The sequence below is a fragment of the Drosophila arizonae genome, chromosome 3, assembly GCF_054131065.1.
Source record: "Drosophila arizonae isolate 15081-1271.41 chromosome 3, UAZ_ARI_1.0, whole genome shotgun sequence".
NCBI lineage: Eukaryota > Metazoa > Arthropoda > Insecta > Diptera > Drosophilidae > Drosophila > Drosophila arizonae.
In genome coordinates this window covers 22,809,745-22,827,733 of record NC_142923.1, presented here as the reverse complement: position 1 = coordinate 22,827,733, position 17,989 = coordinate 22,809,745, and the positions used below count along the sequence as shown (strand labels likewise).

General features: G+C 38.1%; 4 protein-coding genes across 7 annotated transcripts in view; 1 reads left to right on the top strand and 3 right to left on the bottom strand.

Annotated features, from left to right (window-relative positions):
• Positions 1–1,716: 1,716 nt before the first annotated feature.
• Ir40a (Ionotropic receptor 40a) lies at positions 1,717–9,695 on the bottom strand. Of its 3 annotated transcripts, XM_018001260.2 has the most exons (7): positions 6,112–9,695; positions 5,466–6,034; positions 3,855–4,148; positions 3,346–3,778; positions 2,752–3,256; positions 2,414–2,685; positions 1,717–2,340 (listed from the first exon to the last, which is right to left on the bottom strand). In XM_018001260.2, exons 1-7 carry the CDS (start codon positions 6,209–6,211, stop codon positions 2,189–2,191), a joined length of 2,325 nt encoding a protein of 774 aa, XP_017856749.1. In that variant the 5' UTR covers positions 6,212–9,695; the 3' UTR covers positions 1,717–2,188. The 3 variants fall into 3 exon arrangements, with proteins under 3 accessions (XP_017856749.1, XP_089319765.1, XP_089319766.1); XM_089463639.1 differs by having other exon boundaries at positions 2,414–3,256; XM_089463640.1 differs by having other exon boundaries at positions 2,414–3,256; positions 9,215–9,695.
• A 304-nt stretch (positions 9,696–9,999) lies between these two features.
• LOC108609902 (uncharacterized) lies at positions 10,000–13,117 on the bottom strand. 2 transcript variants are annotated; one of them, XR_016268948.1, is made up of 6 exons: positions 12,972–13,117; positions 12,528–12,904; positions 11,993–12,465; positions 11,582–11,925; positions 11,354–11,521; positions 11,169–11,291 (listed from the first exon to the last, which is right to left on the bottom strand). XR_016268948.1 is itself a non-coding variant. In XM_089463662.1 (4 exons), exon 4 carries the CDS (start codon positions 10,725–10,727, stop codon positions 10,137–10,139), a length of 591 nt encoding a protein of 196 aa, XP_089319788.1. In that variant the 5' UTR covers positions 10,728–11,291; positions 11,354–11,521; positions 11,582–11,925; positions 11,993–12,149; the 3' UTR covers positions 10,000–10,136. The 2 variants fall into 2 exon arrangements, 1 of the variants encoding a protein (XP_089319788.1); XM_089463662.1 differs by lacking the exons at positions 12,528–12,904; positions 12,972–13,117 and having other exon boundaries at positions 10,000–11,291; positions 11,993–12,149.
• A 488-nt stretch (positions 13,118–13,605) lies between these two features.
• LOC108609536 (uncharacterized) lies at positions 13,606–14,703 on the bottom strand. The gene is made up of 3 exons (XM_018001258.2): positions 14,547–14,703; positions 14,206–14,459; positions 13,606–14,137 (listed from the first exon to the last, which is right to left on the bottom strand). The coding sequence occupies exons 1-3, from the start codon at positions 14,599–14,601 to the stop codon at positions 13,682–13,684; spliced, it is 765 nt and encodes a 254-aa protein (XP_017856747.1). The 5' UTR covers positions 14,602–14,703; the 3' UTR covers positions 13,606–13,681.
• Positions 14,704–15,980: 1,277 nt separating this feature from the next.
• The window catches only part of LOC108610758 (uncharacterized), a 40,442-nt gene continuing 38,433 nt past the window's right edge, over positions 15,981–17,989 (top strand). Inside the window, exon 1 of the mRNA XM_018003040.2 lies at positions 15,981–16,050. The gene's annotated coding sequence lies outside the window, so the exon portion shown is untranslated. The remainder of the gene's footprint in view (positions 16,051–17,989) is intronic.

Sequence of the window (17,989 nt, the reverse complement as noted above, 5' to 3'; positions counted from 1 at the left end):
ACGCCTGGAGGCGTTCCATTTTCTAAGGCCACAGCCGTAGTACATGACAGCAACAGATGTAGAAGAAGAGAGAAATAAAAAAGCTTCAATGTATTCATCCCAAAAAGCAAAGTCAGCGCAAATGAAACTGAAAACTCTCACACGCCGAACGCGGCCTGAAGATGACAGATGACAATGATATATGGGATTCTTGAAATTGAAACCGAGCTGAGAAGAAACCAATATGTTTGTTTGGTTTGTACAGCGTATGCAAACGTTGAGTACGATGCGATGGCTCATGGCTCATGGCTCTTGGCTGATGGCTGATGGCTGATGGTCGCCGTTAAGAAAACAACTGCAATTGACTTTCGCGTCGTATGACACTTGAAGAGCGCTGGTAGCGATGATGGAACAACAGGCCCAAGGAACCGGGAAGCAAAGGCCCGCTGGAACAGAAACTGGCTAGAACCACTTTCTACCATGAACGCAGCAATTCGTCTTTCGTTTGGGGCAAAGTAAAAGTCAATTTCTTCACCGGCTGTCGCATTATATATAAATAAACTTTTTTTTGGGGCCGAGACGACGACGTTTTAATTTGGTTTTTGGTTTGGTCTTTTAATTTTTTTTCTTCTTTTTTGCTTAATTACGGCATGAAAATCGTAAACCGTTTTATGTTTTTTTAAGGGCAGCGGAACAAGAAAAAAATGTTTGTGCGCTTTTGACAGCCGTTGGGCAAATTTGTTTCTGTCGCCGCTTCTGTGTTCATTTCTTTGTTTGTTTGTATGTTGGCTTGTTTTGCTTGGGTCTGATGAAAAGGAAATGGGAAATTATTACGAAAATTATGTTGCGCTGCCTGGGAAATTGGGCCATACTAAGCGAGAAGTAAACAAAAAACATAAACAAAAGACTTAAGACACAAACTCGAAGGCAACGGCGGCGGCAGCTGCGCCCGCATCCCATTCAAGCAACAAATTAATTATAACATGCAGCCGTAGTGGCAGCGGCAGCGGCAGCGGCAGCAGCTGCCCCGCTCGTCTTCTTATGGCCAAGCGCATTAATTATGCCAAAGACAAACAAAGCTGTCGGCGCGGGAGTCTGAGAGCCAAGCACAGTGGAACTAGGTTACACACGAAGCCATCGCCATTGCCATCATCATTGCCATCTCGAACTCCATCTCCAGCTGTTGCTGCGAAAGTCGAGCAAGAATTAAGGCTGCCCCATTAAAGTCAATAATATATTAAATATGAAGGAATGTAGTATAAGGTATGATTCTATGTATGGTGTTAAAGATGTACGTAGAGATATGTATGTGATGGAGCAGTTTTACGTTTTTAAAAAATTTAGATTCGATTCCCCATTAAGCTCTTGTGATGGAGGTAAGTTTATTTTTATATATATATATAGCATTATTTATTTGCACTGTTAATACTTCAAGGGAGGGTCGATTTTTAACGTATCCGCTTCTCTTCCTTGTTTGCTATTCTAAGTAAATATTTGGATTTGGATTAATTTTTGAATGGCCAATAATGTCTGTATTTCGTTCAAAAAATATATACTTAAGCCATGCTCTCAATTTAATTTTAATAAATATATTTGTTCAAGTTAAAATTGTATGTTTGCAAAATATAGAAATGAAAAATTGTATTTTAGACCATTTTATTTTATTTTAAGATAAGATTATATAAAATAATATTTTATTCCTAGTAATACTTATATATATAGATTTGCATACTTTTAAAATATTTTTTAGTGAAGTTGGTTTTTGAAGATTATGAAATTATTATCTTGATGAAGCGTAAAGTACTATATTATATATCATATATATTATTGCTATTGTAATATTGCAATAAAATAAATATTTGTCAAAAATGATTAATTATTAAATATTATAAATTTAATAATTAATTACATTGACATACTATTTTATTTGAAATAGAGAAATGAATACTAATGAAAATCAAATATGATTTAAATTAGAAATATCAATGTGAATAGAAAATGTAAGCAATTATAGACATATCCTGCATAGAGACTATTATATATGAATGATATTTTCAATATATATGAATATCCATATTGCATTTCCCACACTATATACGATTTCTTCGCACCTCGCACCACTGTTTGGGCTGGCAATAATTTAGTGACGCAGTGGCAGCCGAAACCACATTCTTAATGATTTGCATAAAATGGCGATGCGATAAAGTAATCAACCCAAATTCGGCGCAAATATTCGCACGGTTAGCTGTCGCAGCGTCCGCTTGACGCGACGCCAGCGACGCAGCCAGCGCAGACGCCAGCGTCGCAGCGACAGCGCCAGATTCAAGCGGCGCCAGAAGAGCTCCAGCAAGAGCATCAGAGCTGAACGGAATTGCATAATCATGAGCCACTCATATTATTCATATTAAACACACTAAATGCGTGACCCACTGACCTGCAGTGACAAAGCCCACGGCGAGGGCAATGAATGCGCCCTGGAGCATGCGTAGATTCAGGGCGCTAATCATTTCGTTGTCCTGGCTGTGCTGCGGCTGGTCCTTGACCTCGTTGCTCATGACATTGGCATTCGCATTGGCATTGGCGTTCTCCACGGCAGCCAGCTCCTTCGACTGCTGTGCCTGATCCTTGGTCATTTGGCGAGCCTGCGCCTCGTACTCGCCCATTGTCATCTTTTCCAATATGCCGCCCTCAAACAGATGCATGAGACTAAAATAAGGGTTAAGGGTGTTGAGATAGTTAGTGAATCTTTTATATATTCCAACTTCCACCCACACATCATTCAGGCTGTCCAAGAAGGGACAGCCAATCTGCACAGCCACCGCGGAGTAGCGTGTGTATAGCTTCTGGCTGAGCTGAAACTTCTTGGCTCCGTATTGCTGTATGTTGAAGTAGAGCGTCTCACGGCCACCGAGCACCGCCTTGTTCTCCCTGCCATCGGCAATCAGCTTGATGCCCGCCTCCACGGAGTCGATGAGGAAGCCCTGCGGATCGTACGGTTGCTGTTGACGCATCTGGGCATACAGTTGCCGAAAGAGCTCAGTGCCGTTCTCCAGCATCTCTAGCGAACTGCTCTCCTTCTCCACGTACAAGCGATAGCCGTCCCGCAGCATGGCTGCCTGCAGACGCTGCAGCGTGTTGATGGGCGCCTCGTGAGCCGGGCGTGCAAACTGCGAGGTCAGCTGGGCCGAGTAGACATCAGCCAGCACATAGGTGGCCGCCACCCAGTAGACGATGGTCAGGAACTTGGTGCGATAGTCGTGGTAGAGCTCGTGGCAAGCTGAGTGACAAACGAAAGGAAGGTCAAGTGGTTAGCCCAGGACAGCTTAGACTACTCTATTGGCGTATAAATCGCAGCTGTACGCTCACATTGCTTCAGGAACAGGCGCAGCGTGAACCAAATGCAGCGCTGAAACAGCTGCGCCGGCATCTCTGCCGACGTCTGCGGCCGGACGGGTCGCATGTGCCTGACCTTCAGCACACAGGGCGTTATCTCATTGATGTAGGCCATGTGGATGCACAGTTCGCCCAGGCGCTCCACGTCCATGGCGATGCGTTGCCTGCGCCACTTGTAGGGCATGATGATGATGCCATAGAATATCGGGCCCGAGAACACAATGGTCAGAATCAGATATGGCCAAATGTCGAGCTTGAAGGGACGCATTATGGCCAGGGCCTCGTTGAGGCGACGCGGCGCGTGCGTGGCGAAGGCGCCCGAATCGGCGAGCGTAAAGAATGAGAACTCAATCGCCTTGCGACGCTCCCAGCTGAGGCCCACGTCACCCAGAAAGAAATCTGCCAGCTGCAACGAGAGATCCCATGTCAATTTGTCAGCGGCCACAGAGGACTCTGCAGTCACTAATATATTCAATTCGTACACCACTCTGAAGCATGCCGATGCCGCCGGTGAAGCTGTCATTGGCCTCGCCATTGTCGTCCGTGCCACGCAGCGCGCCCTGCGTCCTGCCCGGCGCCTCAATGTACTCGAACGTAAAGTTCATATGTTGGCGCAAGAGCACCAGCAATTGATGATCTCGACCTCCCGTCACATTCGCCTTCTTATAGCCCCCATTCTCGTACTCCTCCTCGGTGCCGTTGCCATTGCCGTTGCTGTTGCCGTTGCCAATGTTGTTGCTGTCGTTGTTGTAGCTCACCCAAAACCATGGCGGCGACTGCAAGAGTCAAGTTTCTACTTGAGCAAGATGTGCTTTAGATATTATATCTATCATCGCGGCAGTTTCTTCAAACATAAACAAAGTGAAACGCCTTTAGTGTGGGAAAAAGTAAATCGTTTCTACTAGAAGACATCAAAAGTCTAGACAAAATATTTAAATTTCCTTGCGTATTTTCTAATTGCATGGAACTAGATGTCTGGTAATTGTATATTTAATCGATATACTTAAAAGGAAATAGAAAGTATTTCTATTCTAAGCTGTCTAGAATTTATGGCTTAGATCAATAATATCTGTTGGCACGTTTTCGCTTTTTACATATTTGAGAAAATGGAGCAACGAATCTGTATCAAATTTTTGACCAAAAAACAATATGCTAATAATGCCACTCATTTGCAAAGTGAAATAAGTATATTGGGGTTTTAGTATCTGTTCCTTAAAAAGTATTCGTTAGTAGATAAAAATGACGTCACATAAAATGGGAATAAATTTTTAAACGCAGAGCTGAGAAGGAATTTCAATCGATTTTTGACGCATGTGAAAAATATAAATTTCAAATTGAAGAAAGACATTAAAATTATAAAAAAAAAATTAATAATAACATTAATAAATAAAAAAAAAATAAAATAAAATAAAATAATAATAATAATAATAATAATAATAATAATAATAATAATAATAATAATAATAATAATAATAATAATAATAATAATAATAGTGAAAAAACAACTTTAAAAAAAAAACTTGTATTTTGATTCATGTTTTTTTATTCAATTCAGCTCTAGCCACAAAATTTTATATTATATATTTATTTATTGTAGAATCCGGTACGAAAGCTGTAAGCGGACTCGTTATAACCGGATTCCACTGTATATATATTTATAGGTATATATTTTTAATTTGTCACGCCCCCACAATGCAGAAATGTCTAATGACGAATGTCAACGGTAACTTAGCAATCTAAACAAAATTTTCCATAATAGGAGTAAATATTCCTAATAGCCAGGCAGACAAGAAGACAGCTTTCAGAACGAACATACGCAACAAAACGGACTATGTATGAGATCAATATCAATTAATTCGTCAAGGTATAAAAACATAAACAAATTTGCTTAAAATACTCGAGAAATTTGGCATTTTCCAAACACAAAGTAATATTTTTTTATCCCCAAATATTTGAAATTTTCTCATAAAACTTATAGTGAAGACGTTGGCCTCAGTTGCTTAATTCTTAATTCTTTAGTTTGAGTTTACTTTATATTTATTCAAATATCAGCTAATATTAGCTGAGATTCAAATTCGGGCTTAATTACTCACATGAAAGACGGGCACATGGAAGAGGCGACCTTGAAAATTGGCATAGACTGTGGCGGCGCTGGGCAGTAGTGGGGTCTTCTGCAGGCCGAGATTCTCGCCATCATACCAGTTGACCAGGCGCAGCTGGCTCTTGGCCGTGGGCATGGCCTGATTGTAATAGATGCGAAATGCATTGGGACGCGGCCGAGTGATGACCACAGCTCGCATCGGCTGCTCAAAGTTGACGCGCGTCGCATTCGGCGGCTTGCTGGCGCCCCAGTAGAACATGTACAGGCTGAGGCGGTGGGCCAGTCGGCGTTCCTGTATGCGTGCCGATAGCTCATCCGGTTCGTGGAATATCAAATTGACGCACTCGATGGCGCCCAGCAGATTCGCCTCGATGTAGTCGAAGAACAGCTCGGTGTCATAGAAGATGACGGACTTGTAGTAGAGCTTATGCAATCGCTGTATGAAGTCATCCACTTGGATGGTGTCGTTGTTCGCACAGTCCACGCTCAGCCAACGGGAGCTGGGCATGGCCAGTATGGCCAGCTGTCGCGGCTGCAGGCCGTGGATGATCTGCGAGAGTGCTGCAAAAATTCCATTCAATTGAATTGCATTGAATTGCCTTGATCAATTAATTGGCCGCATCTCATTGCGATCCCACCTATTGCCACAACGGACTCGTTGCACGGCCTGTAGCTGAGCAGGGGCCGGGCCAGCGGCCAGTGGATTAGGCACAAGCCGAACAACAGGCTCAAGTGCATGACGAGACTACACAATTCGCCCAAAGTCCTGCGCCACGCCCTTATATAGTGCAACTTATGATAGCCTTTGATTTTTGATGCGCAATTATAGCATCAATGCTTAAATATCACATGTCAAAACCCAGACAGGCAGACAGACAGACAGACAGTTGAAAAGAGCTGACTATCGATTTTCATAATCAAGAAGGCATCGCTGCCTTCAGCTGAACATCATTCGCCCAATGGCCCACAGCGTTGAGTTGGCCAGTTCTCTTTTTTTTTTATCTTTACCATTTTTTAATTGTCAGAAGTTTTCACTCTGCTGTTGACTCTCTCACTCCCTCTCTCTCTCTCTCTTTCACTATCTCCGTCTCTCTCTGTGTAACGATAGATCTTTCAATCGAACCATGATCGTTGCCAGTTGCCGTTGTTGTTGTTGTCGTCAATCTTCTAATGCTATTGACATTAATTCCGTGTTGTGCGCATTTTTCTTTTTACCCATTTGCTATTGCTGCCGCTGCCGCTGCTGCTGCTGCTGCTGCTGCTGCTGCTGCCGCTTTCAGCTCACATGTCAACGCTCCACTTTAATGCGCCAGTCAATGATTTATCGCAATCAACAGTAGCTGCGGCAGCAGCAGCAGCAGCAGAGATTACAAATGTGGTGTATACTTAACTAGTTTGTGGGCTGCCAGCCAGACTACAGCATGATTCTCTAATAAACTAAGGACACAGACGCTCAATATGCAGACTTGTATACATACGCAGTGGCGTAGGGAGGCTGTCGATGATAAGGGGAATGATTCTTATTGAATTTCCCACTTAACCTGTGTATTTGGTGACAGCAGGTAGATCTGATAAAAATAATTTAATATAATAATAAATTAATAAAATTATGTATGCACTGATGGCATTTCATATTTTGTCTACCGAAACAAAACTTTTTTGGATTTAATAAAAAAAAAAAAAAATTAAAAAGAAATGCATAAATTAAGAAAAAAATTAAAATAAATAAATAATTTAAAAAATAAATTAAAAAATTAAAAACAAGTGTAGTTTTTAATTGATTGTCGACCCTAAAAACATAAGTGAGTGTCACAATCCCATCGCTACGCCACTGCATAAATAAGGGCAAATCCCTTGATGCCTACATTAAACAAACAATATTTAGCATAATTAGCTTGACTTACGGCGGAAGATCTCAAATGTGACAAATTCTATCAAATTCTCCCAAACACTCGTACTCATTAGATATAAAATATTAATTTCAATCTCAAGTTATTAAATTAGATTAATTAAGCCTACGGCTGTCGCTCCCAGCAATACCCGGACTCGTTTTGCAAATACAGCCAAATCATGTATTTATATAGATATATATATATATAAATATGTATTTCATATCTCACCCGAATGGCAATCAATGAAAGTCGCTTTAAGCCGTTTTGCTTGGCCAAATTGGTTGCTGACGCCAGTTTTGGCGATAGGCTCCCACAGCGACAGCTCAGCGAAAGAGAAAAGCCAAAAAAGAAGGAGAAGAAAACCTAAAAAATATGATGACCCGATTATGATATGAGACCGTCTATAATTGCCATGAATATACAAATATATATATGTATGTCTATGTATACAATATATATTTGTTATTTATGCCCTGAGGGCAGAGCGAATAGAATGTGGAGAGGGCGGCGTAAAGAAATGAACTGAAACGGAAACTAAGGCCTTGTCTGACCTTTGATCAGAGCTAACACACACACACACACACACACATACATACATACACGCACACAAAGAGCTAGACAGATATAGGTATTATAGAAATCTGCAATGTTCACGTCTGTGGCTATTTATAAAGCCGGCTAAAAAAAAAAACCAAAAACTAAATACAAAAAAATTCGAAGCGAAAAAAGGACGTAAAACAAATAAACCCCGCGCTCTGCGTTCGACAACTTGTTAAACTTCAAACTGTCTGCAAACGCGACATTGTCTGATAAACGACAACAGCAACAGCCACTGCAACAACAGCAACAACAACAACAACAACAACAAGGAGCAGAGAAAGAAGAAGAGCAACGTCCATGCTGAGTGGGCAACTGTCTGGGCGATTGCATCTGCTCGACGCGGCCTCTGTGACTGTGACTCTCAGTTGCAGTCTGAGTCTCAGTCTCCGTCTCAGTCGCAGTCCAAGTCTGAGCTGGACTCTGGGCAAGAGCTGAGCCAGGATGCAGCCGCACGCCAACACTTTTTGTTTCAACGCGCACGATAGTGAAATGTGGCCCGGTTCGGTCGATGGACTGGCCCTACGATCGATGTCGATGCCGTCCGCTGCCCGCTGCCCGCTGCCTGCTGCCCATGGCCCGCTGCAACAGGCGACAGGCTAAGTGGATTGGTCGATGCTGCCATGGCAGATGGGGGCCGGCACGTTTAAATGCACTTTATTTGTTTTGCCAGCGAGCAGCAGCTACGTGCGCGCTGAGCCATGAGCCCAAAGCCCTTATCCCCCATCCCCCAAACCCAATCCCCGATCCTCGATCCTCGATTCCTGAGCCGTGAGCCATCAGCCGCCCTCTCATCACCATAACGAGCTGTCAATTGGCGCAGCTCGCATGTAAATCACTTACTAAAGCCACCAGGAGTCAGGACCGAACAAGAAAAATACTAAAACTCATTTTAATGGGAAATCAAAGAAAACCGTTAGCGTAGGAAAAGCTAAAGGTGAACAAAAAGAAATCCTTCGATAATTATTACATGCGCGGGCACGCAAAGATTACCAGAATTATTCTTCAGACTAGAATATAGAGATTGAAGGAAATACATTTTCAATCTTCTGCCGGATTTAACCTCTGCTATAATACTACATGTTCATAATTATAATTTGATTTCTACATAAATTATATTAATATATTTTTTATATTTTTCTGTCATGCTGGGAGTGTCCGACTAGGATAGTGCCTAAAGTTAATACTATTTTATATTTACATACATATCTCTTATACATCTACATTTCAAATAACATTTGTATCCACACACCCATACACAGGCACATGTATATATACACACACACACACACGATTCAGAGCTCTGCATTAACGCAGCAGCGACTGCGCTTGGCCTACATTAGGAGCTTTACTATGAGAACTTAAATTTTGAATAAATTGTCTTGAGCGAATGAATTTTCAGAGCATGATAATGACATGCAGATGTGTGTGTTTGCCAAAGCACAAGTTTCAAGTATTATTATTGTTTATATTATTATTTTAGACATATTTTTATATGTAAGTAATTCTATTAGTCACAGCAGAAGTCTTTAATATTTAAATAACTCATTTTGCGAATTTTGTGGTAATGAGGCATGGTATTCGATATTTGTTGTGTTTATCAGTATATTACTAGGAGAAATTTGTAGTTTTTTTTTCAGAGTAGCTTTTTTTCAATCAACCTACTCTTACGAAAATTAAACTATCGATTTTTATCGATAATAGGGAAATTGTATAAAAGATCGAGAAAAAAGACAAATTCTCAAAGTGTAGGGTATACAAAAAACGAAGCAACTAATATCTGTATTAATACGGATATGTCTGGGTAGCTACTGTCATCCTGACCAAGAATACATATATGCTTCATGGGATCGTTTACGCCTTCTTCTGTCCGCTGCATACGTTTTTAGAAAACGACGGCCTTCCATTTTCAATGGGTTTATATACCATATAGATATTTATTAGTATAGACTCGCATAAATATTTAATGCTCTATCACACTACTATTTTCATAAACACAATAGTATCTATTAGCCCAATTCCTTTAAGCTTATAAACTGTATTCAAATTCATTATCTGTATTTATGCCCTTTAAAAAATCATTTAATACCAAACAAATAATTAAATATTTAAATATATAAACTGGAGCTCAGTAGAAATACATCGAGTAACAAATTCTCTTTTTCCTTTTCGTTTCAGTATAAACCAAATATGAAGTCCCACAGACAGCAGTTCGAGTCGGCGTCATCGCCCAGGCTGTCGAGCTTCTTCTTTAACTTCTTCAGTTGCTGCTCATCGCTAAAAATGGCTTTGAAGACGCGCTTCGTGAATGCATCGGAGACGTTCAGTCTCTTCAGTAGTTTGAGCACTCGTTTCTCAAAGGCGCTATACGCTGCGGTACGCTGCTTATCCTTATCGCTGATATCGACTATGATATCTGCCCGATCGTAGCCGGATGCCTCTGAGTTGTCTGGCTGCTGTAGCTGTTGCTTTTCACGAATCGCATCGTAGGCGAGATACTCGTTGTAAATCCTTATCTTTTCGTCTAGCTGAGAAATGGGCAACGCCAATGCGATTTCGAGGCGTTCATATTGCTGCACGAGCTCCTTATTTTCAGTTTGATTTCTCAACTGCTGCAACGCGTTGCTGATCCTGTTCGTAATTATGCTGTCCAGCTGCAGCAGCTGCTGCATATGACTGATTGCCACTCCTGGGATGCACTGCATCAGCATTGGCATCAGCAACAACACCAGCGATAGCTCCACTGCTTTGATCATTCTTGACATGACGGCGAACTTCTAGCTTCCAACTGTTGGCAGACGATGAGCCACAGCTGCCTTATAAAGCGCTCACAGTTCTCTGATAAGCTGCCCCTGCTAAGCCTAAGTTATGAGCCGACATTTATTGACTTTTCAAGGCATCATGTAATAGGTGAAGGTCCGCACTGGGTTGTTGTTATTGTTGTACGCAATTTTTTATTGCTTAGTTTAGTTTTTTTTTTGTTCTACTTATTTGCTTCAATGAAATGTTCTATAGTTCTATAGTCTACAATAGTCTTTTACCCTTGCTTTTCTATGTGATTCTCACAAAAGAATGTAGTCACTAGGAAAAAAATAATATCAAATAAATTTTGTAATATTAAATAATTAACTCATTTCAGAATCACCCTTCTATGCGATGTTCATGGCTAGAAAGCAATTCATTCCCACGATGATTTTTAGATAGGATTTAGTTAAATGCACATTATACAATTTATTTAATGATTTTTGGTTTAATAATGATAAAATATTAGTATGATTCGCATCAATGGGCATCGATAGTGAATTCTGGACATGTCTATAAACTTTAAACTATAAACAATTGTTGTTAATATAATAGTAATTATAGAAAATAATATTTTGTATATACCTACCTATTATTCCTACGGCCAGTCGATATTGTAATCATTGAATAATTTTGAATATCCCTTCTCGATATTCTCTCTATCCATTTCGTATATTGTATAATTATCATAGGACGGTGTCGTGTAGTCATCAGAGTTTTGAGTGGCTTCCAAAAAGCCCAGGCTCGCAGGCGTTGTCTATAGGAAAATTCAAATTCAATAATTATTATCAATAATAAACTCAATTAATTTACTTACGATCGGACTGTACTTGTCCTGGAAGTGTAGAATTAATTTGTATCTCATTCTATTGATCGCTGATCCCATTTTTTTCATGGATAACTTTATGATTATCTCAATAAAGTTTAAAGCTTTCTTCTTGGCCGCCTGTAGGGCTGCGGTTTTTTTCGCAGCATCAGCTAGATAATTGATAACATGATTCATTCGTAATATTGTCTTCGGTACACGTAGATAGCCGTCAACAACGTATTCTTTGATTAACGGGCCCCAGTCAACTGAATCAACTTGGGAGTAGAAATGTTCCCGTAACTTTTCGAACACGGGTATCTTTTCAATTTTAGCCTGGACCATCAAAGTGGGAACTATAAAGAAAAAAAAACAAATTGTGGAATTTCGATTAGCCATACAGAGTTTACGTTTAAAACTAACCCAGGCCACATATAATTAAGAGACTTGTAAACATTCTCATTATTCACGAGCTAAGACAAAATGCAACTAATTTGAAAATCGAAGGGTTTTTACGTATTACAAATGACCATAACAAAATGTTTTTATTTTTTAATGAACCGTGCTGTGTGACTTGGCTATTTTCCATTGGCTCTAGTTTGGTCTGTTTGGATTGTATAAAAAATATATTTATTTAAGAAAGCCTTGACTAAAGAATATATTGAAATGAAATATTTAAATAAACTAAAAGTATTTATATACAAAAATGTTATAATAATTACATAAATATTAATTACCACATTTATTTATGTAGTTTCTTAATCATAGAAATTCTTCATGCTGAAAAAATGTATACATATATATTTTTTTTAATTTTCCTGGTTTCAAAATTAGGCAGATCTTTCGCCTGCATACGAGTAGTCTCCTTCCCTTTCTGCATAGTCCAGACCCAAAGTCTATGTGTGAGAAATAGATATTAAAAAATGTTTGCTATTAACTTAATTTTGTTTTTTCTTACGGCCTTCCTAGACTGTTGCTGTCTCCTCAGCATTTCGCGATAGAGGCCCATAACATGGGTATTCACAAAGATAACAAATCTCCTCAGTTCGCCTGTTGTATATAGCTTAAATTTGTTGCCGATCTTCTGCCACAGAGCGCGCCTCCATTCATCATAATCAGTATATTCGCCCAGCTCGTTGGCCACATTCATCAGCTTTGTCAATGGCTTGTCCGCAACAATGAGTCCCACATCAACCCAGGCCTTAACGTGCGCATGCCAGGGCACAGAGTCGACCATCTTGTAAATGCGCTGCTTAAACTGATGGACCAGCACATGATCGGCTTTCGATGCCGTTGTATTGTATATTATATAAGATTCAGTGCCATCGGACTTGGCTATATATATATGCGAACACAATGGAAAGATTTCATTAAATATACACTGATTATGTCCAGAACGTACCATATCCAATAAGAACGATTAATACACATATTGAAAGACTTTTAAGATTCATTCCTGATAAATGATTAAATGCAACTGCTTCATATCTTAAAATGTGCCATCTATACATTACTGAAGTCTCATCGTATCCAATGAACCATAGCAACTTTGATTTACCGCATTTGTGACGTAGATTACTCTAAATATATTCATTATTGTATATTTTCCAAGCCATCAACTTATTTTCACGCTACCTTTAAGTGCAATTTATATTTTATTTATTAGCTTTTAGATTGATGTATAGATTTGTTAATTTTCGATAAATCGGGTAATCGAGAATTTATTTTTAAAAAATTTAATAGTAATGATATAATTGTGATCATATTAAAGATAAATAGTAATAATATGCAAGAAAAAAATAATAAAAATAAATCAATGCAAATATTTTATTCACTCATTAAGTTTAAAAAATTCAAAATGCATTTTTATTATTTTGCATTTTTGTTTCTTTTTTTCTTTTATATAGAAATTATGATTTATATTTAAAAGATACGATTTATGTTTAAAGATAATTGTGATCATATAATAGTCAAGTAATAATAATATGCAAGAAAAGAATGAAAAAATAAATCAATGGAAATATTTTCTTAACTCATTAAGTTTCACAAAATGCAAAATGCATTTTTATTATTTTCCATTTTTGTTTTTTCTATTATATAAAAAATTTATATTCAAAGGAAAGGAAACCATTGCAACCAATCCAGCCAATCAAAATAGTCCTCATGCTGCGATCCTTCCCAGCTATCGGAACGACACGGTCTGCTATATAAATTCAGTTTGTATGACTTTAGCGAGTTCTGCTCATTCAGTGCCGCCATCAATTCCTTTCGTTGCTTGCGATAGACTTTTTTGCATTTCTTTGACAGTGGCTTATGGATCAAATAGCTTTCGACGACAGCGATGCGACTGAGCAAATTACTCTCCAACTTGAGTCGCAAGTAATTATAACTTACAAATTTGTCATAAGCTTGCAATTTCAACTGCAGAGATTCGGGACCCAGACTGGCTATATGCCGCAAATGCGCCGTTTGCTGATCGTATTCGGCATTCCCAACAATGTGGCCTATTTTAGATATCTCTAATATATGTGCAATCTTCAAATTTATCTTTTCGTTCTCAATATTATTCTGAAAAAAAAAAATCCTCCAAGTGTTGTCTTCTAAAATTTTTTTTGGGGAATGCAAAGCATAATTACCTTATTTGTGGTTGTTTGTGTGGACAATGTTGTCGCTTGAGGTGGTGCTTTGGATGTTTCAGCTGGTGGTTTAGTTGTTTGAGGTGGTGGTATGGGTGTTACTATAGGTGGTGTAGTTGTTTGAGGTGGTGGTATGGGTGTTACTGTAGGTGGTGTAGTTGTTTGAGGTGGAAGTGTGGCTGTTACCATAGATGATTCGGTTGTATCTACAGGCGGAGGAGTTCGTCCAGAAGGCGGCGCCGAGTCCACAATCACTGTATATAAATTATGCACTCTTGTTATTTACTGTTTCTCGTGAAAATATTCACAGGATAATTGTAGTTCGATTTTCCGTAACTTACGAACTGTGCTGAACAGCAGACACAGCCCTACAAAATAGTATAGAGGACGTTTCATGCTTTTGCTGCGCTTTCAGTATTGCAGTTGATTTAGTCGAACTAGCTGGGTATTCCACTTTTATACTTAGAATAGTAAGGCGGAAGAGACCTTTTTGTTTAAGATAATACTTAATGAAAATTGTCAAAGCAAAGCTCTTAAAAGTGCTAACATAAATTTCAATTTTATTATTTTATTATCTCATGTTTTATATTTGTTTTAAGTTAATTTCTTTAAGAACACGACAGAAGATAAGTTAACACTTTGACTCCACTTAAAACAATATTTTATATAGGAGATTATTGAATTCAGCATAAATTATAAATTAAAATTAGCTAAAAAGCTTCTACAATATTTTTTTTTTTAAGTAAACAAATATTTTTAAGGAAATATTTGGTCTATAAAATCAATTGAAATTATATAAAAATATTTTTATGTCAGTTGATAAAATTCACAAGATTTCATTCGGGTATTTCGGTTCTCCAAATCTCACTTCTATTAATGTTTTTAATATAATATAACAACTTACTGTAAAGCAAACGGGCTTTCAGTTCGTAATTAATAATGGACTACAAAGTAACTTTCTCAGTCACTTTTCTTTATTGATGCAACTAAATTTTGTTAAAAGAAACACCAAGACATATACATATTATATTTTTATTTTACTTTTTAATTAATTTTCTTTCTTTTTGGTTAATTTGATTTTTAACGGGTTAATAAATGACATCCACAAGTTGTGGAACGCAAAAAACAGCTGCGCTCAGGTGACTACAGGTGAGAGAGAGTCTCTGAGTCTTTGAGGGAGAGAGCGCACGATCCACAACAATGACGATTACAATGACGATGAAGACGACGACGACGACGACGACGATGTTGCTGTTGCTGTTGTCGGTCGTTCGTCTTGCTGGGCTCAGCAGAGTCTGGTCTTGCAGTTGGTTTTCCAAGTGGTCGAGTGCTTAGCTCAGTTCTTGAACGACTGCTGGCCGTGTTGGTAGCCAAACGCGGAACGCTGCTTGATTAACGTGAACACCGGAATCGTGTCTCGAGTGTCGAGTGTCGAGTGTCTCGCGGAGTCACAATCGGGAGTCGCAGTCGGTGGCGGCAGACGACGCGTTTTGCTTTCAATAGACTTGGTTACTTGGTTCGGCTTTATGGACATTTTGTGAAATGCAAAAACAACTTAACAAAATCAAGCACTAAAATCAACAAAGTGAAATTTCGAATGCGTTTTGAAAATTAATTGGCAAAAGAAATAAACGCATCAGTGTTAGCAAATAAAGAAATCGCTTCCATCAAAGAAATAGAAAAACAAGTTTAAAGCCGCAACAACAACAACAACAACAAATCAACGAAACTAATATTGCAATTGAAATCCATACAAAGTGCATAACAAATTGTGTATGAAAAATTAAATCAACAAATTGAAACAAATTCAAATCAAATCAAACAAGGCGCAAAAGTCTTTGAGAGGTGCGTAAGAAAATTTATGAAGAAAATCATAATTTGTAAGCTCGAAATAGACAAGAAAAACAGCTGAGAAAATAGCACGAAATTGATAAATGTAAATAGGAAATAGAAAACTATCAGCTGGCAAAATATAAACAAATTGTGAATTTTTACTAGCTCAAAGAGCTGAAGTTAAGTGAACTTTTGATTGTCTATTATTGTCGTCGTCGAATTGGTGTAATGCAAAGTTCTTATTTTGTTGTTGTATATTTTTTTTGTGGCTACAGAGCGCAAAAATACAAATATCGCTCTCGACCAGCTTATATACAGGCACATGAAAACTGTTAAAACCTGTTTTCAGCGGCGCATGCGCCAAGCAGAACTCGGGAACAGCAACAACAGCAACAACAACAACAACAGAAACTGGCAAGAGAAGAAAAGTTGGTAGGGCCCTGGCCGAGTCGAATCTGTGAGCAAACTGTGAAGCAGCCGGCCCAAAAGACGTACAACACCTGAAAAGGAGGCGCAACAGAAGCTGCCTGAACGCGCCGCAGCTCGATAAAGCCGATACAAATTTATCAAGTTCAATTGCAAAACGAAAAAACGAAACGAGATCGAAGAGTTTGAAGTTTCGACTTCCTACTAGCCTAACGCTGGCTGAAGGGCAAGGAACCAAATATTGCACTTGTTCAAACAAACGCATCAGTCAAAAAAAAAAAAAGAAAAAATAATTGTTATTTGCTCATTTCTGTATTTGTTTCAAGGCAGCCTCGCCAAGTATCTATCTAGGCAGTATTTGCACAGCAGCCGCCACTGAAACACTTCAATTTTGGTGTTTTTTATTCACTCAACTCTTTGTTATTTTCTTGTTGTTGTTGTTGATGATGTTATCTGAACTGGCGCAGCTTAAGATACAAGCGTGCGAGCAACAGCGCCAGATAAGCGCGAGATATGCGCAAAACAAAATCTCACGAAAAAAAACTTTTAAGATGCAAAAATTGTCAGATTTGATACAGCGCAGATTGGATGCCCTTAGGTAGTTGTAGAAAATGTTTTCTATCGAATTTATATAGTTAAAATACTTGATATATATAAAATTTCATATATCTGTAGGTATAGGACAATAGACAGAATAGATTTTAAGAATTTTAAGTGTATTACACGAAAACATATTTATATTGATCTTAAATGTCAATACAGAAATATATAATTTATTTTTGTATATTCCTGGTCTGCTTATTCCTAAAAATATTCAATTTTGCGAAGTATATTTTAAGGCTATAGATTTAAGTATAGTTGATAATAATTCAAAATATTATAAATTTTTAGGAGTAATTTCTATTGCTATATATATATATATATATATATATATATATATATATATAAAATATTAAAAAACAATAGATATAATATATATATATATATAAAATATTTTTAAAATCTTCATGTCTTCCCCGCTTATGTGAAGTGAAAATTTTAAGGAGTTTCTTTTGCATTTCAAACTATAGTACACATCATACAGAATTAAGTTATTATAGTAGCAAAAACAAAACGAATAAAAAAAGTAAATGTATATACAATTTATCGTGGCTCAACAACGAGTTGTTAAATAATCGTTGTCATAGAAACTATACAAAAATAATTTCTTATATTTCTGCATTATTCTTTCCTTATTTAAACGGCAGTATATGCCTGAATATATACATTTAATAAAAAAAATATTAATTATTTATATATCACTTCGAAAATATTTAACTTATGTATTCGAATACAGAATATACACATATTGGGCAGAAATATGACAATCTCGCTTCCGTTTTGAGCTATTAATCAAGAACATAAATATGCCTAGTGGCATCTTCCTGGATGTGTCACGCGTTTCCCCAGAAAATTGAAATGCCTTTTGGTAAGGAAAAGGGTATAAATCATGCACAGAAAGAATCAGTCGAACAGCTCAAAACAA